This window comes from Perca flavescens, chromosome 3, assembly GCF_004354835.1.
Source record: "Perca flavescens isolate YP-PL-M2 chromosome 3, PFLA_1.0, whole genome shotgun sequence".
In the NCBI taxonomy this organism is placed as follows: Eukaryota; Metazoa; Chordata; class Actinopteri; order Perciformes; family Percidae; genus Perca; species Perca flavescens.
In genome coordinates, this window is record NC_041333.1 from 5,926,075 (window position 1) to 5,947,810 (window position 21,736).

The window sequence follows — 21,736 nt, forward strand, 5'->3', positions numbered from 1 at the left end:
AAGAAGGTTCTAGGTTCAAATCCAGGTCGTTCTGGGCCTTTCTGTGTGGAGTTTGTATGTTCTCCCTGTGTTTGTGTGGGTTTTCTCCAGGTGCTCCGGTTTCCAGCATCATCAAAAACATGTACTAGGTTCTCCAGTCAGTGCACTTGATCAAGGCACTGGTTCAGATCTGGAGTTGGTCCCTTGGCGCTGTGATTGGCTGCCCGCTGCTCCCATGAGGGATGGGTTAAATGCAGAGAATGAATTTCACTATGTGTATGTGACAATAAAGTACCTTTAGTTTGCACAATCTAAATTGTAATTTACAGTAGTGTTAAAATAACAAGTACTCCATTTATTTGCAGAGGTGGGACAAAGTGAAGCCTCAAGTCTTTGCTATTAAAGGCGCAGTAGGTAAGCCTTATAAAACTAACTTTCTGTCATATTTGCTGAAACTGACCCTATATTCGAGTAGAACTACATGAAGCAGGTAATTATAAAAGAAATACGGCTCCTCTGGCACCACCTACAGCCTCTAGTGTGATTTGCAAAAATCCACAGCTCCCTGTTCATTTACACCAATCAGGGCCAGGGGGGGTGTCTAACTGTGTGTCAATCACTGCTTATGCACACATATTCATTCTCCCTTGTGGGGGGAGGGGCATAGGAGACCGTTTTGGGCTTTAGAGGAAAGGGGGGAGGGACTGAGAAGTTGTCGATGTTCAAATATTTTGGCTAAGTCCGGGATCTTCGCAATCGTACCTACGGCACCTTTAAGTCCTGAGTCCCTAATGAAGACCAACAAGTCCAAGTCCTAAACTTAGTGTTTCCAGTCCTAAACAAGCCATTATGCATCCCTCACAACAGTTATTTCCATTTAAAAAATGTAAATGAGTTACAGCTACTATAGTCATTTATTACTTTTATATAAACTTGAAAACTTTAACAATCTAACTCATCAGGTGTGGCTTGGTGTGCTATTCCTGTTCCAGTTTCTGAGATGAATGTTTTGCATGTTGCCATCTGATTTTGATGACCACAGAAAAGTCTCTATATTTGAATGTGACCTCCCTCTTTGTGATTGTGTGATTGGCTGTACATCACCATTACATAACAGTGGCAATTACAAAGGAACATCAACTGACAGTCAAATTCAAAACTAGTTTGAAAATCAAAACATATGTACATACATGTGAATTTTAATTAATATGAATCCACAATAGAAATAAAGAATTAGTCACAAACGTGACTTGGCAAGTGGATTGGACTGAAAGAGCCTTGCAGAGTTTACCAGTTCTCTCCTGGATAAGCTGTCTCAAAAAGGATTCTGTGGATTTTCCAAATCCGCTATTACTGAAGCTTTCATAAAAAACATCAAGTTTAACAGATTAAGTGCGGCATTTTTCAAATATCCTGTGGGATATCTAATATAAACAAATGGTAATATAAATAACAAGTAATAATACTAAAAGCAATATGTTAAATAAATGAAGTGAATATAAGGCTTCAATATCCTTTCATTCAAGTACTCTAGATCAGTTAAGTAATGGAATACTAACATTTCTTATGAAAAATAAATGAAATGCACTCTTGTGATTGCAATATGAATTGGTCTGTGGTGTTAGTTACCCTGGCAATAGGCCTTTGCTCTGTAATGGTATATATTTTAAAAACACTATAGAAATGTCTGTCTTATGAATTTTCTATATTCTTTCTATTGTAATGTCAAAAAACCTCTCGATGCCACTTAACATTCTGAGCCTTTCAAGTGGGAAGCTTTCAAGTGAAGCTGGACTGAACCATAGAGCTGCTGAAACAAAAAACAAGAAGAGCTTGTAGCTAAATTGTGGTTTGGCTACAAAAAGTCAGATACGGACCAGAAAACCATCCTCTGCAAAGTTTGCCACACGCTGGTGCCCACTACAGGCTCAAACACAACCTACCACCTGGGAAAATCCCACGAGAGCCAGTATAGGGACAGCCAGAAGATGGAGAATAACAGAACAGTGAAGTTGAGTCATGGCAAACCACAGCCTCAGACATTAAATTAGATATTTGCCCGAGGCACTCCTTAATATAGAATTATATAAATAATTAAGATAAAAATTCCAGGCAACAGGAAATCTGGTCTGCCATCACGAGGTACTTCTGCAAAGACATGTTCTACATTTACACCGTAGAGAAGAAGAGGTTTAGGGAGCTAGTCATTAGTCATTATGTGGTCATATTTCCCAGAGGACCACACTGGAGAGCTGATGGCCAAAAGTCTCAAATAAGTACTTCCTGAAAACAATCTTGTCTGTGTCACCATGGACAACGCCAAAAACAATATCAGGGCATTGGAGCTAAACGACTGGACATGACTAGTGGGTTAATAAAATAATATATGAAGAAATTGTGCACACCCCCAGATAACAAAGATAATAATTAAATGTAAAGTAAAAATTCTTTAAAAAAATCAAATATCTTCCCTTCTGTCAGGCAACATCAGTATCGCTTTAAATAAAAACGAGACAATCTTTTGTCACAGCAGAATGAATGATTATGTTCTGTTGTGATTTGCTTTGGCACTTTTATGTGAAGTACCATAGAGTGCTTCTGTCTTTGAAGTGAGAAAGGTCACATTTATCAGTATGCTCGACAGCTCATTTGCTTGGTTTCGCAGACATTTATGTTGTCTATATCTATATCGCTATCTTTTAGTCTTTCTCTTCCCACACTGTAGCAGCAGCTCATTCATACTTGCCTCCTTCCTCTTTAGCTGTCAGCTATAAGGTCACAACACTCACATGTCTGTCATTCACTCTAGCTGTCTGGCTGATACTCATTACAATGCCATTAGGGGCAGGATTTCCTTCCTATTAAAAATCCGTAATTAGCTCTCTATCTACTGTTGGCATGGTAGTCCTCTGTCTTAGTCTCCTGGGAAGTCCAAAAGTCATTATTACTTTTTGCCAGGTAGCAAATCAGCAAAGTCAGTTCTCTGACCATTGTCCAAATTATGAATGCAAGCATTTCAAACAGAGGGTAGCAGGTATACTCAGACGGACAGACAGTATGAGAAACAATGTGTTTTTAGAAAATTAAAGCATGTCCTAGTAGAAACCCAATATACAAGTATGAACCTGAAAATTTGCATAATATGTCTCATTTAAGGGTGTGGAGGTCAAAATCAGAAATTAACATTTACCTTTTACGATCTTTCCCTAATCTTAACCAACTGTTTTAGTTGCCCACCCTTAACCAGCCATTAACTATAGTTTACTTGGCATTAAAAACAATCTTTCCCTAAATTTAACTTTACTAAAGTGATCATGCACAAATATTTTGGAAAGCAAAAAACAGAATAACATGGCATTGAATGTAATACAATCATAATTGGACAAAATCCAGTAGTAGTAGAGTTATACAATATCAGCATTCATTTCTGCCTATACGGTAGCAATACTCACCAGTGATGTGGTAGCTGACTTGACGATTAACGGCAGAGCTGTCATCATCTCTGGTGTTCAGCACAGCCACCACCTCACCTGGCGGGTCGCTCTCCTGAACTGAACCAAAATAGTGTTGCTCCAGGAACCTGGGCGGGTTGTCATTGATGTCTGACACCACTACGGTCACAGTGGTGGTACTGGAAAGAGACAGACTCTCCCCAAAGTCTGAGGCCACCACTGTGAATGTGTAGGATGGATTGGTCTCATGGTCCAGGTATTTGCATGTAGAGATCCAGCCTGTGTTGCTGTCCATGCTAAAGGTGCCAACCAACGTGTCTGAATCCGCTTCTGACTGGATTAATGTCCCAAGACTGTATGTTACCTGGCCATTCCCCCCTGAGTCTGGGTCTAGAGCTTGGACTTGAATGATTCTGGTTCCAACTGACGTTCCCTCCATAACTGTGGCCTCATAGGAATTGGCCTCAAACGCTGGTTTGTTGTCATTCAGATCCAATACTTTGACTTCAACATCAACAGAAGTCACATAATCCAGTTTAGCCTGTTGTATAGTGGCAGTGACTTTGAAGTGGTATCCTTTTATCACCTCATGGTCCAAGGACTTATCAAGCTTGATCACACCTGTATCCTTTTCCACCACAAACACCCCATCTTGGTTGTTTTCTCCAGTCTCTCCATTAACCAGGGCAAAGGAAGCAGACACCGAGGCATATTCAGGAGAAGTGCTGAGGCGCACCGTCCCTATGACTGAACCTATGGGGGTGTCCTCTGGCATGCTAAATAAGTATTGATGTTGGCTGAAGGAAGGAATGAAGGCATCTGGAGAAAGAACATGGATGTAGACAGACACTAAAGAGTGCCGGACTGGACTTCCTCCATCCATAGCCTTCACAAAAAAGGATAATATGGAGTTCCTCAAGTGGCTGAAGCTGCCTTTAGTCACCATCCAACCGTTGTCTGGGTCTATCTCCAAAATATCTACCACAGGAACATGTGCCTCACTGTACAGTGAATATGTCACTTTGGCATTAATGCCATCATCAGGATCATAAGCCTGAATCTGTGTCACCAAAAAACCTTTAGCCACATCAGATTTGACTGAAGCTCGGTACTCTATGGCATGGAAGCAAGGTACATTATCATTATCATCCAAAAGAGTAACTTGTACTGTACAGTAAGAGACACGTCCACCTGAGTCCTGGGCTGCCACTGTCAGAACAATGTCCTTATTGGCTGGGTCCTCACGATCAAGCTTTTCTACAGTGGTGATCTGACCATTTGCATCAATGCTAAATTGGTCCTTGCCCACATCATTAACAAAGGAATATGTGATGTGACCGAACACTCCAGGATCTGCATCTGTAGCCTTTACCTGGAATAAAAAATAAATAATTGGTCAATACAGACGTGTATTATATAATTCCAGTATTATATTATCAATTTTTCTTCTGAGAAATTATTTAAGGGAGCAAAACATTATTTTAATGAATTTCAATAGCACTTACTTGTATTACTTTGGTTCCCACAGCAGAACTCTCTCTGAACTCTGCTTCGTACATATTCTGTGCAAACACTGGACTATACAGGTTGGCCCCCAACACTTTAACATGAACCTGTGCAGTGCTGGTAAACACCGTATCAGACACTGAAACATTAAGGCTGTAGGCAGGCTCCATTCTTTGCTTACGGTGGCTGGACAATGTGATGATTCCTGTCGTTTTGTCCATCACAAAGTTCATTCTTTCATTTCCTGACAAAATACTGTATTCCAAATTGTCAAAATCTGAACTGTCAGCATCTGAGGCCTGGACACAGGTTAAGAAGTGACCCCTAGGTGCTAATTCATTCACATATGCCTCATAGAGTAGCTGATTAAAAACTGGTGGATTGTCGTTAATGTCATTCACCACAACTATGACTGATACTTCACTACTCAATGGTGGGAAGCCATTATCGGTGGCCCTGACGATGAAGTTATACTTCTGGACAAGTTCATGGTCTAGCATACGTGCTGTCAGGATTAATCCACTGCTGCTGTCAATGTGAAAGTATTCTGTGCTGTTATGCACATCTGAGAAGATCTGGTAGCGGACAACGTTGTTCTTCTCAGAGTCTTTGTCAGTGGCAATAACTTGAAGTGCTGGAGTTCCAATCATGGCTGTTTCAGACAAAACAACCCTGTAGGACATTTTCTGGAATATAGGCTGGTTATCATTTACATCCTGGACAACCACATCTACATCTACCTCAGCACGGGCACCAGTTAGATAGTCTGTGGCTCTGATGGTCAGGTGGTAAGATGATGCTGCTTCGTAGTCCAAAGAGTGGATGACACTTATGACTCCAGTATCAAATCCAATGTCAAACTGAAGAGACGGGTCTCCATCAACTATAGTGTAGATTATGTTTTGACCTTCAGGACTAGTGGCATTGATGCCGAGGATAGGTGTGTGCACAGCCACATCTTCATTCACAGAAACAGAATAAAATGGTTTGTCAAAGACAGGCATGGCTTTGTTGACTACTGTGATGGGGAACTCTACAGTAGATGAAAGAGGTGGATAGCCACCATCTCTGGCATAAATCACCATCTGGTATTCCACATTGGACAAGTCAGACTCAAAAGCCCTCTTGAGGCTGAGACCACCTGACTGCCGGTTGATCTCAAAGTGACCATGGTCATCCTTGAGATAGTAAGAAACCTCTCCATTTATCCCTTTGTCACTATCTACTGCCATGACCCTGAAAATGGGTGATCCTGGCTCAGCTTCTACTTGCACAGCTGCATAATAAGGAAGTCCAACAAACACAGGGGTGTTATCATTTATGTCCTCAACTTGGACCCTAACCATAACTCTGGCCACATGCAGACGATCATGTTCCCTTTTCGCCTCGACAACCAGTTCATAGAACTCGCGCTCTTCGCGGTCAAAGGGTATACCTGTGGTTTGGATCACACCGGAAGTTGGACGGATTCTGAAGCTTGTGCCGGCATTCAACAAGGTGTATTTCAATGGTTCATTGAGACGGTTTCCCACAGCATTGACCACAGCCACTTTGGTAATATTTAATACATTCTCTTGAATAGATGAAGAGTAAATAGTTTGTGTGAAGCTTAGACCGGAGTCCAGAGCTTCTCGAACAAGAATAGTCACCAAAGCTGTGCTCGAAAATTTTCCATCTGAAACTTTAACACTGAAGCGGAAACGTTCTTTGGAGAAGTTGTTGTGTTTGACTGTGATGACTCCACTGGAAGGTTTGATGGCAAAATGCTCCAGTACTCCATCAGTCAGAGAGTAGGTAAGCTCTGTAGGGACATCTTTGTCAGGGTCTATGGCTGAAACCTGCAAAGCTTCTACTCCTACATAGGTGGGGAGTAGCAGAACTGTTTCATAGGCATTCTGAGTGAAACGAGGTGGTGAATCATTTGTGTCAATCACTTGTATTGTGACTTCTGTTGGACTATCTGCCGTCATCTGTGGCCTGCCACTGTCCCTCACATGAACATGGAACTGGAAGGTGGCAAATGTCTCATGGTCTAGATTAGTAATGGTTCTGATGGAGCCAGTTCCTGAGTCCACTGTGAAGAACATTTTTGCAGTGTCTTCAACAATTTGGTAGACCAACAGAGCATTTTGGTTGCGGTCAGCATCAGTGGCCTTGATTACGAGTGGTGAGTCATCTGAGTTTAAGACCACGCTGTTGACTGGTGCTGCCTCGCTGATGCTGCCATGATATTGAAGTTGCTGGAAAACTGGTGGGTTATCATTCTCATCTACTAACTGGATTAACAGAGTAGCATTGGAGGCCATGCCAGCCATGTTGGTAGCCTGGACTATCAAGGTGTATGATGCTGTAGTCTCGTAGTCTAAATGCTTTTGAGTACTAATCACTCCACTGTACTGATTTATCTGAAAAACACGATCTGTATTGCCCTGCTTAATGTCATAAGTGAGGGTGGACTGGCTGACTGCACTGATTATGGTGACCGAGGTCCCAACCACAGCATTCTCTGTGATTTCAGCCTGGTATTCAGGCTGAGGGAACTTTGGGCCGGCATTGTCAGAGAGGGTGACCGCAATGCGCACTATAGTGGTGGTAGACAGCGGTGGGGAGCCATTGTCAGTGACTCTGACAGTCAGAACATAATGGCCTATGCTGGACAAGTCCAGGTCATGTGCAACAGTGATGATACCCAGAACTGGTTCAATATGGAATGCATTTCCAGTGTTCCCTGAAAATACAAAAACAATGTTATCAATGTGGTAGTTATTTTAAGGGCAATTATTTACAGAGTATACAACAGTATTATAACATATAAGAGCAAGTATTTAGTTGGCAGAGGTGCCTACCTGCTTCAATGGAATAGTGTAGCTCGGCATTTGCGCCTTTGTCTTTGTCCAGGGCAGTCACGTGGACCACAGCTGATCCCACTGCTGCTGATTCATACACTGAGCCTTCATACAGCGCACTGGTAAAGATGGGTACATGGTCGTTTATATCTTCCACTTCTATTAGCACACGAGCCAGGTTCTTTCTGTATGGAAACTCTTGGTCCTTCACCTGTGAAAAAAAAAAAAAAAAAAGTAAGCAGCATTGGATGGGCCCTCGCACCTCCTTGCACGTCGGGGTTACACCGCTCCATGCGCCTGTATATTTGCGCGACAGTCGGACATCGCAAACTGTCAGCAAGAGGCGTGGCTTAAGCATAGGGGGCGGGTCAAACCGTCACCAATCAAAAAGGAACTCTCTGCTGAGTTCATTGATACCTCACACAAGACTGTACCTTACACAGTTCAAAAGTCAGAAAGTGGGCGTGGCCTGAGTACATGTGTGGTTAAAGTATATGGGGCCACTCAGTATCATAGGTAGAACACACATTATAATTTTCATGTAAATCGGATGATGTATGTCATTTAAGGCTGATTTAAGGCTGATTTCCTGTTTCAATATTGGCTAGATGTCCTCTTGCCTGGACTCTTGTTGATCATGGGAAAGTTCAGAATGGACAATGTACACTGTAGTTACAGCCACTTTCTGATTCATCGCTAAACACTCAAAATGGCTGCCATGCCACGCCCACACCGTTTGACGAAAAGTCTTGCTTTTAATAACTTTTCACCTTTCTTTAAGGTGTTGAGAGATGGCACACACCAAATTAAGTTGATCGGATGAGATCTGTAGGAGGAGTTTGTTAAAGTATATTTTAGGCCTACTTCCTGTTGCCACTAGGGGGCGCTATAACTTTGAGCCAATATCAGCCTGTAGATGTCATCAAGGTTGGACTCTTATGAATCCTGAAAAGTTTCCAGCCAATTGGATAATGTACACACAAGTTACACCCACTTCCTGTTTTCCTGTTCAAGGCCCTATGACGAAAAGTTTTTCTTTTAATAACTTTTCATCTTTAACGTCTTTAGATGGCACAGACCAAATCTGAAGTTGATCGGATGAAATCTCTAGGAGGAGTTTCTTAAAGTACGACATATGGAAATGGCCAAAATTGCACAAATTTCGAACTTTCAATTCTAAATGGCGGACTTGCTGTTGCGTTAAGGGTCCAATGTGCTTTTTTGTATGTCTTGACATGCTACATATGTGTACCACGTTGCGTTAGTCTACGTTAAACGTACTGCAGGGGCTCAATTTATTTTATTTTGTAGGGGGCGCTAGCAGGCCATTTTTGTGCACCTATTCTCGAAACCCTTAAAATATGTAAATTTTCACCAGGCTTGATACGACCGCCAATTTTGGTGAGTTTTTGAGTATGTTAAGCCCCTCAAAAAGGTGATTCATTTGCAGAAAAAGAAGAATTCCTTCAGTTTCAATAGGGCCTTCGCCGCTGTCAGCGCTCAAGCCCTAAAAAGTAATCTTTCATGGTCACATTGAACTGATGGTGACCCGGCTAACAACACTAGCAAAGAAGCGTAGGGAGCTACAGCCATGTGAAAAAATTAGGACCCCCTATGAAAACGTGTGTTTTTTAACATATTTAGACATATGGATATTTAATATCAATTTTAACAATACTGAGAGATTCAAGTAATATAACTAAACAAGTAAAACTCAAGAAAATACTTTTTAAAACTTTCTGTAAAAGGTAATAAAATAACAATGCAATTTCTGGTGAGGAATAAATTAGGACACCCCCACATTTTGTCCCACTTAAAATGGCTGAAATCACACACAGGTGTATCAGATCAGGTGCACCTGATTAGAACATTGTTACTCGGCATTTTGAAGGAGACTTGCCCTCAGAAATTCAGTTTGGTGTGCTCCTGACTGTTGACGTGAGAGTGAACACCATGCTGAGATCGAAAGACCTGTCTGAGGCCTTCAGAAAGAAGATTGTTGCAGCTTATGAGTCTGGTAAAGGATTTAAAAAGATCTCAAAAGAGTTTGAAATCAGCCATTCCACTGTCCGGAAAATAGTGTACAAGTGGAGGACATTCAAAACAACTGCCAACATGCCCAGGTCTAGCCGTTCACCCCGAGAGCAGACCGCAAGATGCTAAAAGAAGTCTCCGAAACCCCTAAAATGTCATCACGGAACCTACAGCAGGCTCTGGCGACTGTTGATGTCAAAGTGCATGCCTCTACAATCAGAAAGAGACTGCACAAGTTTAATCTTCACGGGAGGTGTGCAAGGAGGAAACCTTTACTCTCAAAGAGTAACACTAAGGCCAGACTGAAGTTTGCCAGAGAGAACGTAGACAAAGAACAGGACTTCTGGAATAATGTTCTTTGGACAGATGGGTCTAAAATTTAATTATTTGGACACCAGAACAGAGGACATGTTTGGCGCACACCAAATACAGCGTTCCAGGGAAAAGAACTTCATACCAACTGTGAAGCATGGAGGTGGAAGTGTCATGGTTTGGGGATGCTTTGCTGCAGCAGGACCTGGCCAGCTCACCATCATAGAATGCATCATGAATTCTACAGTGTATCAGAGGGTGCTTGAGCAATGTGAGACCATCTGTAAGAAAATTAAAGCAGAAGTGGAACTGGATCCTGCAACATGACAATGACCCTAAACATACCAGTAAATCCACCAAGGACTGGCTGAAAACTAAGAAATGGAGAGTCCTGGAATGGTCCAGTCAAAGCCCAGATCTTAATCCCGTTGAGATGCTGTGGGGTGATTGGAAACGGGCTGTACATGCAAGAAACCCCTCAAACCTCACACAGGTTAAAGCATTCAGCCTCAGACCGATGTCAGAGACTGGTAGAGGGTTACAAGAAGTGTCTCACAGAAGTTATTTCAGCCAAAGGGGGTAACACTAGGTATTAGGGGGTAGGGTGTCCTAACTTTTTCCTCAATTAGAATATGCATTTATGTTGATGTCTTTTGTGTAATGAGTAAAACAATGTTATTTTTTTGCTGTTTATCTGCAATTAGATTACTTTCTTTTCCAGAGATAAATAAAACAAGATTAGACATCGATATGTGAACATTTCTTAATGAATAACTGAATATTTAATGGGGTGTCTTAATTTTTTTCACATGACTGTATATGACCTGGCCCAAACCAAATCTTATCTGCCATTCAAATCCTAAATGCGATTGATGGGCTACAGACTGAGAGGACTCCACGTGGACTGTCAGGCATGCTGTTCCTTCCACGATGGCTGTTCAGGTGGACCAGCGCAGCTCCATAATTGGGCTCAGATCTGAGCCCCTTTGGATGTATGTACTCTGGGATGGGTGCTCTGTTTAGTGTCTGGTGCTACTTAATGTATTTTATGTTTGCACCATACTGCAAAATGAAAGATTTTAAACATTAATTAAAGTTTAAAATAGCTACAAAAGGAGTTTTAAGAAAATGCAGAATAGCGCTTCCTCATTATGGTGTAGACCTGTTTTAAACAGTAAAAGGAAGATACTGAATGGTTTCAGGGCAGCCCATGTGTTCCAGTTGGGCATGTTCATGTTTGGGGTAAGGGGAATTCTGTCTCTGTTTATTATGGTACCACCTTTATTCATTAACCTTTATGTCTTTGTGTTTTATCCTCCATGGCTGTCTCAAAACCTGATGAAACAATTAAAAGTACTATTTAGAAACACAATTGAGAACTTTAATGTTCTATTTTTCTTCTGGAGATGTGGAGTTGTTGGAAATTATAATTGCAATGAAAAATTAATAAAAAGACCTTGTTCTGACCACTTAAAAGTATAAGAACCACAGACCTATTTGACCTGTGTCCTTGGTAAATGAAGTTTCTTGATTTTAAAGCTATAGTGCGTAGTTTCTGTCTCCCCCATGAGGAATTCTTAGTAATGACAACAAAACTGTCAGCGCGTCCACATGATACAAGCCTTCCGTGATCCCAACTCTTCAGAAAAGGTATTTTCTTCACTTGAGTTTCTGCGCGGGAAAGTCACCGGACAACACCATTTTCTGAACATACTGAGAAATCCAGAGAGAGTTGTGTGGAGCTGATAGTCTTAATTAGCTTTGTATCAACTCATTTGGCAATGGCTTGAATGTAACAGACGTTCATTAATATCAAAAAGTTACGCACTAAAGCTCTAAGATAGCCTCTTATAGTTCGACCAAAAACATTCGGGGCTCTGGGTAACTTAGTGAGAGCCTCTTAAGAGATCTATATTTTTTCTCATAGGAAAAAGCACCGCCGTCTGGCGGTGCCCGTAGCCGGGCTTGCAGTCACCTATTGACAGCTAAACAACTGCCGCTATGTGTTCACGTTACAACGCTGTCTGTTTTGTGGAGCCGTGCGGTTTGTTGATACGTTAACAGAGGGAGATAAAAAGTATTCTAGTTTTACTGGTATGTAGCCCATCTTTTGAAATTGTGCATCACCAATTTTTTTGATATAAAAACGCCACTGAATACACTGTGCTGATAATGCCCCTCTTTTACTTGAAGTAAACATTTGTATGTAGGACTTACAGTGTGCGTTATTTAATAGTTTTACTTCAGAAAAAAAAATTTTTTGTCCTTCTTCTGCCACTACCAACATTCCCACTAAGACAAAGGGTTGAAAGTAAAGCAAGACGCTGTTTGCCTGGGGCCCAAATCATTCTATTTTTATATTGAACATTTCAGTTAATCTAGTCATGAACCACAGATATTTGCCTCATTCACGGACTCATAGCGCTGCAGAATGTAACACTGATGTATGAAACTGCCAATTAGATTGATTAATGTATTAATCAAAGGTGTCGGAACCAGCTCTGGATCGCTCCAGCCATAAAAAAATCTGCGTTAAAGCTTTAGTGCATAACTTTTTGATATTAATGAATGTCCGTTACATTCAAGCCATTGCCAAATGAATTGCTACAAAGCTAATTAAGGCTATCAGCTCCACAAAACTCTGTATTTCTCAGTATGGCTATGTCCAGAAGATTGTGGTGTCCGGTCACTTTCCTGCGCAGAAACTTGAGTGAAAATAATCACCTCTTCTGAAGAGTCCATCATGTTTTTTTTTAATCCTCCGTGTCCTCCTAGGCTATTAGCAACTGTGTGGAGGAGGGGGGTGCGGTGTGCAGTAATGAAAGGCTTCTATCATGTGTACGCGCCGACAGTTTCATTGTCATTATTTAATTAATTACAGAAACTACACACTATAGCTTTAATCAACCATCTGAACCGGACCAAGTACAAAGACCAACTCAAGCTAGTGGTGTGTGTGTAAAGAAGAGTTATTTAACACTGCAGCAGATGTATACTGTACATTTCCAAACAGGCGTAGATGCTTGACACGTTAAATCGCATCTAAAGTCATGTTAAAGTATGGATTTAATTAGTGAAGGTATTTTGCCAGCGGTAACGTTATTAGTGTTCTAAGTTAGTATGGAAAACTTACACAACAGAGTTGCAGCAGCAGAGTGATGACACCGCTCGTGCTCGTTGAAGATTTTGTGTGCCATCATACCCTTATTCTGCAGTATTACAAGTAATTATAGCTGGCAGCTATAATTGCCTGTTGCTATTACGAGTCTGGAAACCGTCAGAAAGATGAATAAAAAGGTACTAAATGATAAGACTATAAGTCATTTAACACAACAATGCAGACAAAACTGGCCCCCTCAGTGAAAACCCAGCTGTTAGCACAAGATCCTAAATGGAATAATTGGCAGAGACTGTGACATATACTTACAATGACGGTGAGGATGTGCTGGGCACAGGCCTCATGGTCCAGCCTCTGGGTGGTGTAGATGGTGCCCAGGGTGGGGTGGATGCGGAACAGACGCATGCTGCTGGGGTCAATGGAGCTCTGCAGAGAGTAGGTCAACCGGTGGTGCTCATCACGGTCCAACGCCAGAACCTGGACCACCTCAGTGTCAGATGGTGTGTCTTCAGAAATAGTGACATCATAGGTTGGTTGGGAGAAGATGGGAGCATTGTCGTTGTTGTCCATAACAATGATGTGAACCTGGAACACAGGAGGGACATCATTAAATTAGTTCTATTACCCTGCCCTGGATGCACAGAGTAGTTTGTCAAGCAGAGTTGCAGATATTTTGAGGAATTTCTTTTTTAACACGCAGCAAAGGGCCGCAGGTCAGATTGGAACCCAGGCTGCTGCAAAGGACTCAGCCTACATGGAGCAACACTCTACCAGGTGAGCTTTTTAGTATGAACATGTTATGTTGGCAGTGAACATTTTGCAGATATGTTGAATATAAACATTTCCTCCTCATTTTGCATTTCTTATAAAACACTTTTGCTAATGCAGATTATATGAAAGTATTTTATAGGAGATAGGGTTGGAGAATCAGTTCTCAGGAACTTAATTTTTCTGTCATCTGACTGAAAACTTTCCAGGAGTACATAAGTGAAGGGACGTGTTGAGTGTAGTCTATGAATCTCCTAGCCATTATTATTGCAGCAACAATGGCTGAGGTCAGATGTGGCAAAGTGGGTGCTTATATGTCTGTAGAGTAGCAGGAAACAACCGGATGAAGCCGGTTTATCAGGTTGGTGCTTTTGTTTGGTCCGTCATACTGTTAAAACAGCCCAGTTTGACCAGTTCCTTGCTGTATAAGCCCTTGAGGGCTGAGCTATATTATCTCCAGAGGGACATAAAGCCTAGTTTTACTTATTTATCCTTTTTGAAAAGTTCACATTTCTGATCAAAATCAATTTATGCAATGGGATTGCAGCATTAGTGTATTCGCTGCAGAGGCAATGTCAATTCCTATGATGCTTTCATGTGCAGGTCAACTTTGACACATACAGTGAATGAATGGTGTTAAGAAATGCAAGATGTCTGACAACACTACTCATAACACTGTACATGACTATGTTTTGTGTCATTGGAATTAGGTACATATTGAAATAATGAACCCAGTTGAATGTGTGCCATGGTACAGACTGCAGAGAAGTCATGCAGCGTGTTTGTGGTTGGTTTGTGTCATGACTCATGGAAAGTTCCTGAGTCACAGATGACTGGTGATGAAGCTCAGCTGGAGTCAGGAAAAGACAGGAGGAGAGGCAGAAAGGCTGGAAATCAACGTGATCATTTGATCAGTTCCTGAGGTGAAACTGGGCTGTAGCAGTATGAGAAAACAGTAAATGCACAAATTTAGCCATTGATTACTATATATATATATATATATAGCATTTAGTGCAATTAAATGAGGGTGGAACAATCAGTACATCGGCCTTTCCACTCTGCGCTCTTTTCAGAGGCTGTGTCAGTGCTTTATTATCAAATCAATTCTGCTTGCTTATTGGGCGGCTGTAGCTCAGGATGTGATCGGGTTGTCCTTTAACAACAAGGTTGACAGTCAAAGTGCCCTTGAGCAAGATATTGAAGCCCAAGTTGGTCCCGACAGCAGCCCAGTGCCATGCACGATGGGTGTATGAATGTGTGTGTGAATGGGTGAAAGTGTAAAGCGCTTTCTCTAACCGCCTGTAATGTTAGTAAGTCTTTCAGGACTTGTGTTATAAAAAGACTATAAAAAGTTTTCTCAAGAAAATAACAATCGCTAGTGTTTTAGCCATACCAAGCACGTCATGTCATGTTTTGATCACGTTTTCTTAAACTTACAAAGTTTATATTTTTTACTTCACTTTCTTGTTAAAATACTTACGTAATAAAAAATTGTTTCAACAACATATCATTGGTGCATGGATTCTAAAAGCTGAAGATCTACTGTCAAAACAGTGTAACATGAAAATCTTCTATAAATAGACAATTATGAAAAAGTGATTTTTCTTAACTACGTGGTGGGTTGCCCCTTGTCCCAGGTCCTCTCGGTTTGATTAGCCTGGAGGTTAGTGAACCGGTCTGAATGACTAGTGTCTTAACCCATCTGACTTTAGCCGTGTTGCCATGTTTCAAGTTCTCAGCAATTAACTTCACGAGTACAATATTAATATCACTGATAGAGATGATGGGAAATATTCAGATTCAGATATGACCTGGGTCACAACCTGAGAGCGATGCATACCAATTACTTTATGTGCTAGAAACGAGCGGGGCAGTTTACATGTCATGTTCAGTGAACCATTGTTCAACCCTGGTTGAGCCCTCAGGTGTAAAAGGGGTATTACTGTTTCTAAGATTCCTCGTCCAAGGGTTGCTAAAACAGATGTCCAAATGAGTTTCTGGACTGCTTTTTGGATAAATCAAGAAAATAGACTTTTTAGCAAACTAAAGCTGATGAGGTGTGATTTATATCACAGGCTTACATTAACCACAGTCCTTTTCTGCATGACTCAAAAACCTTCTCATAAAAAAAGCATTAGAAATCTGACAAAGGAAGGCATGTCTCAAAAGTGTTGACAATTCTGGCTTTTAGAACCATGGTATCTGGGAGCAGTGGGCAGCTGTACTCCTGGCTCTGGGCATAGTTCTGAGGTTAGGGTTAGGGTTAGGGTTGAATTAGGGTTAACCCTAACCATCATGTTTTAAGAATGTAGACACCGACTTGGTACAGACGTGTGAAAGTAGGGTTTGAACGACTCTTTCATCAGCAGTTTTTTTGTTCTTCACACAACTACACTATCTAAATGCCCCTGAGAGAGACTGTCTGAAACTGTGCACCATTATCTGCATTTGTTCAGTTCATTGAGTCAACGCAAACACAAAGACAGAAAGACAGACTTCTTGGGGAGAGGTCAGGGAGGCTGTGCTGTGTGATGCAGCCAAGAGCAGCCTACAGCAGGGCAGACAGAGGACACCGTTTACACTACAGTACATCAGGTGTTACATAGGTGGACATGTTCACACATGTCCATGCTGCACGTACAGTCCGCTGTCTGGCAAGATGTCTGGGTGAACGACACAGACATGGGAAGATAACATCATTTCAAGGGGACCCTTGCAGCTATGTAGACATGAAGTTTAGTTTGAGCTTTACATACCATATAACCTGCAAGTCTTTTGGTGTGGGAGAAAAGCGACAGAAATAAAGGTTTTAAATCCTTAGAGAGAAAAAGATCAAGGGGTACATTGAACCCCAGGAGCTTGTTGCTGTGAGGGGACAGTGTTAACCACTGAGCCACAGTGCTGACTATACCCCTGCCAAAATATACCAACTGAACTCTGTGAGGATTACCAAGTATAAAACAGCAGCAGGACCAGGAATTAGGACTGGTGAAAACATGCACTTTACACACATCCAGAAAAAGGAATCGGAGATCTTTACTGACTCCTATCCAGAGAAAACATTAAGAGAAGTGGAGGCAAACTGAGACAGGAGTTGAGTGCTGCCAGGCGAAGAGTCTAAATTTAAATCCGCCTGCAGCAGGCGGCCTTCTGTTGCTCAACTATGGAGAGATTCCCTGGTGAAATGACGCCATGCTGACTCTCCATCTGGGAGCCTTCCTCTCATCTTACAGGTGTGTGTGTGTGTGTGTGTGTGTGTGTGTGTGTGTGTGTGTGTGTGTGTGTGTGTGTGTGTGTGTGTGTCTTTATCTGTATTTGTGTGTGAATAGGGAGTATGTGTGTGTGACACTGTGTAAAAATATTGAAACCAATATGTGTTCTGTTTAGGCAGGATGATGAAAGGCACAATGACAATTAGCAGGCAGCTTAATAACCTGAGACACCAGTTGGAACCTTATCTATTGAAATATTTTACCTAAAGGTTGAGCAGGTAACTTTTATTAAAATAACCCTTTGTCATATTTGCTGAAACCGTCAGTATATCCTGACAGTAGCACATGAGACAAGAAATCATGTTTTGTCTGCCTCCTCCTAGTATTCCTAATGGCATTTGCAAGTTTCCACCATGCCCCAAAATTAACAACCAATCCCAGTTGAAATGTTTTCGGAGCAAACTTTCTAATTTTACAGCCAAACAGTACACTATAGTATGTGTCTGGAAGCATTTGAGGTAATAAATAGCCAATGCAGAAACAGAAATTTATTTATTTTTGATCAGCGCTGCCTAGTTTGACTGCAGTTCTGTCTCATGTGCTACTGTCAGGACATAGTGACAGTTTCAGCAAATATGACAAAAAGCTATTTTAATAAAAGTTACTTACTATAGCTTTAAGTAAATATTGACACTGTGTCAAAGAGTGTAACACTTGGGGGATTGTACGTGCACCTAATAGGGGTGACATTGAATATTCAATGCTTTGATAGAAAAGAGCCTGATTTGACTGCCATTCTCACAGTCGAATCTTCACAGCGCCATGAAGTCCAGTTCAGAGTGACCAAAGGTTCTGGACGAGACGAGTGTAAACTTGCAGCTACTTGCAACGCACCGGTCTGCAGCGTTCTGAAGCTGCCAGTTCACACCAATGAGACAAGATGAGACGGTGTATCATCTCCATAGCACAACGACTCTTTGATTTTTGTATCTAATGTGATCCAGTCATTTTGACTCATGGACAGCATTAGTGAATGAGGGGAGCAACATTGGGTTAATATGTCTGTTGGTTAATTAACATATGGCTCAAATAACAAATTGTTAACATTTCTTCTCATTCCTGGGCTGTACTGAACCACTGGATCAGTTACATGGACACATGTTCTTCCTCTGTGTCTTCTGGTGCATTAGCATTTTAAGCTGCTCCAAAAACGGTTACAAGGTCTAACTGTAAAGCACCGAGCATGAAATGAAGCTGCTGCTGTACCTGTGTGTAGGCGGTGTTGGTGCCATCTGTGGCCTGCACCGTCAGGTTGTAGAAGGAGCGCTGCTCAGCATCCAGAGGCTTGGCGATGAGGATGGTGCCCACAGCCTTCTCTACGTCAAACACGCTGTCGCTGTTCCCAGCTGGTGGGGGGGAGACAGGGTCAGTCATACAGACACACACACACACACACACACACACACACACACACACACACACACACAAAGCAGACAGTTGGATTTATGGACCAATGGTTTTCATTCATGTGCTGCAATGTCCTAATACGTATTAAATGTAAAGTAACCCAACCTGTACACTCTAAGTGGACAGCACATGACTGGAGACCATTGCTTCACACACGCTACTCATTGGTTTCCCCACACACAAACACACACACACACACACACACACACACACACACACACACTAACAAACGTACACACACTCCTGCAGACTGACAGTCAAAAGCACACACAAGATCACAGCAACACACTGAAGCATGAGCACTGGCCATGCAAGCTGCATGGGTGTGTGTGTGTGTGTGTGTGTGTGTGTGTGTGTGTGTGTGTGTGTGTGTGTGTGTGTGTGTGATGAAATGCTAAAGGGGAAACCAGTGCGAGCCAGCATGATTTTAATAAGAAAGGCGATGTGTGGAAAGACATGAGATGGGAAATGAAGGACTCTGTTGTGCACCAGTATAAAGAAAGCATGAGGAATGCTCAGTCGCAGCAGCGGGCCTCAGGCTGGGGAGAGACCAGAGACAGCCTGCCTCCACCTATACCTATACCTATACCGCGAACAAAACTTTTGCAAAGCTGGCTTTTAAAACACATATCATAAAATATAATAGTTTATACACATGCATCCTTGCTCACATGCAATGCAACTAATCTCAATTATCCTTTATTGCGATGCATGGCAAATAGATCATAGCTGACCTACAGAGAATGTATGACGAATTGAAAAGCTAAATGTAAACCTATAAACAGGGTCCCATCTGTTTAAAATGAAACCTAAGACATGACAGAAATCCATAAGAATCCCAGGCAGATGACCAGAGCTTTAACACCAGAAATCTGTACGGTCAGACAGACAGTGATTGCTTTGCCCGAGTGAGCACAACAGTATTCAAACTAGTTTCACATTGTGAGACCATACTCTGACAGTGCTGCAGTATGGTCTGGCTACACTGCTTATCTGTTCTGGGATAGGAGAAAAAAAAAACACTGGCTTGTTTTTATTTCTTTAAACCAATCACAAGCGTCCTGGGTGGCGCTAAGTGCCGGATGCAGCCACGGGGCCTCGGCAAGGCAGGCAGATAGCGGAGATAAAGTATGTCAGCTTTATCCCAGCAATGGACATCCAATGAGCCAGACTATATTCAAACAGACACATACAGAAGAGTACATGTGGCAAATAATAGATAGTTTTTACGTTGGACTGCAGTATGTACTGTAACGTGGGCCGTTTGCTGTGTGCACGGCAAAATATCGATTACGGGCATAGGTGGCGCCAGGGAAGGGCTTGGGGGTTCTGCAGCTACCCCTAGAATTCCCATAGCACCCCCTTAGCATCCCCAAGAAATTGCTGTGGTTTATTTATAAAACATTTTTGTTAATATGTGAATACTAGAATTCATATTTAAAAAATGAATAAATTAATTAATAAAACAAATTATTTCTAACAGAGCACCCTCACTGAAACGCAGAGCTATCCCATAGCACCAGCAAAATAAAATCTCTGGTGCCGCCACTGATGACGGGCAGCTTCAAACAGCCATGTCTGCCATCCAAGCTAATCATCCTCAGCAGGACATTAAGAAGAAGAGGGTTTGGCAAGAATCCTACTGAGTCCAGAAAAAGCCTTCCGTCTGCCGACGCCAAATTACAGAGAGAGAAAATTTCACTCTCCGCAAAATGGGGGAGGCAAAAAACCCTCTGCTCTGTTCTAAAATTGGTTTCCACTGCCTGTCTGACAGCCAGTTTATACTCATTGGCTCAACTGGACAGTTGTGTGACCACAGAACTTCCCCCTGCTGTTCTCTGCAGAGAGACAGAGATGTGATCACAGAGCTAACCCCGGAACACGCCGCTGTCCTGTCAACCATGGGCTGAGACACAAGGAGAAATACTTCATACCTTTGGTGATGAGTCATTTAAGTGACAATATTTTCTAACTTCTTCCAACCTTTCTTGTCCAGCCAATCAGAATTAAGTATTCTCTGTGACTGTCATGTAGTTAAATGATAATGAACAATGAAGTGTCCTGATACAAGAACATATTAGAAGAGGCAGATGCTAAAAAACGCCAAGACATGAAGCAAGGCCGTGCTTGTTTCTCTTTCAGCTGAGAGTGCTTTATCATACTTTAGCCAGAGCTTTGAAGAAAAGGTCTAAACATGATGATTATGAGGCGAGGTCTGAAGTTGTACTAATCATCTGTTGTATTTTTAATCATACTTGTTTTTCTCTGTGGACTTTGGAGTAGGTTCTGCTGACTCCAGCACTTTTTGTATGGGGTCTGTCTGTTTAGAACTGAGTTATGACAGACCCACACGGAGGCACCGCCCGCAGAATTCTGGCGACACCTCCAAAATATTGAAATATTGTTTTGTTATCCTAAATAAATATTGTCTACAGATCCTCAAAAGGGCTTTAAGTTTTCAGATACCCCTACCCGAGGTACAACAAAACACAACCGTGTTTTGTCATAATTTTGATATGCACCTTTCATGAACAGGATTGATGGTATAGGGAGGGTTTTGTAAGATGTATGTAAGAGCTGTCTGTGCGTATGCATACACCATGTTTGAACATAAAGATGCTAAGAAGTGTACGTGGTACCAGAGCACCCTAGGCCAAAGGTCGATTCTCCATTTAGTGATTGTATCGACTGATCTGAGGTTGCATCTTTTGAACACTCCACCCCAATGTGTTCCACCATTCCTGCCGGTGGTCATCATCCCCAATCTGTTGCAGGATGGACATTAGTGTGTTGTGCTTCTTCAGACTGCCAGCAGTCACTGCAGCCATTAGTTTGGCTAATGGGTCAGCATGTGCGAACCTGCCTTTAGAAAGGGCTGCATGAAGGCATGCCTTAATTCCAAAGGAGTTAAGGAGTGTTTTGTAAAAACTTTTTACCAAACCTTCATCCCTTCAATGAACCATTAATGTAAAACACACCCACACCCACCCCCACACACACACACACACACACACACACACACACACACACACACACACACAG

At 41.9% G+C, this 21,736-nt stretch overlaps 1 protein-coding gene across 1 annotated transcript in view; it reads right to left on the reverse strand.

The window, feature by feature from the left end:
- fat3a (FAT atypical cadherin 3a) overlaps positions 1-21,736 on the reverse strand; it is a 217,489-nt gene that overhangs the window by 51,303 nt on the left and 144,450 nt on the right. The window contains exons 7-11 of the mRNA XM_028573344.1: positions 18,494-18,633; positions 13,557-13,832; positions 7,784-7,994; positions 4,937-7,665; positions 3,432-4,803 (exon numbers count right to left, since the gene is read on the reverse strand). Coding sequence (XP_028429145.1) covers positions 3,432-4,803; positions 4,937-7,665; positions 7,784-7,994; positions 13,557-13,832; positions 18,494-18,633 — 4,728 coding nt within the window. The remainder of the gene's footprint in view (positions 1-3,431; positions 4,804-4,936; positions 7,666-7,783; positions 7,995-13,556; positions 13,833-18,493; positions 18,634-21,736) is intronic.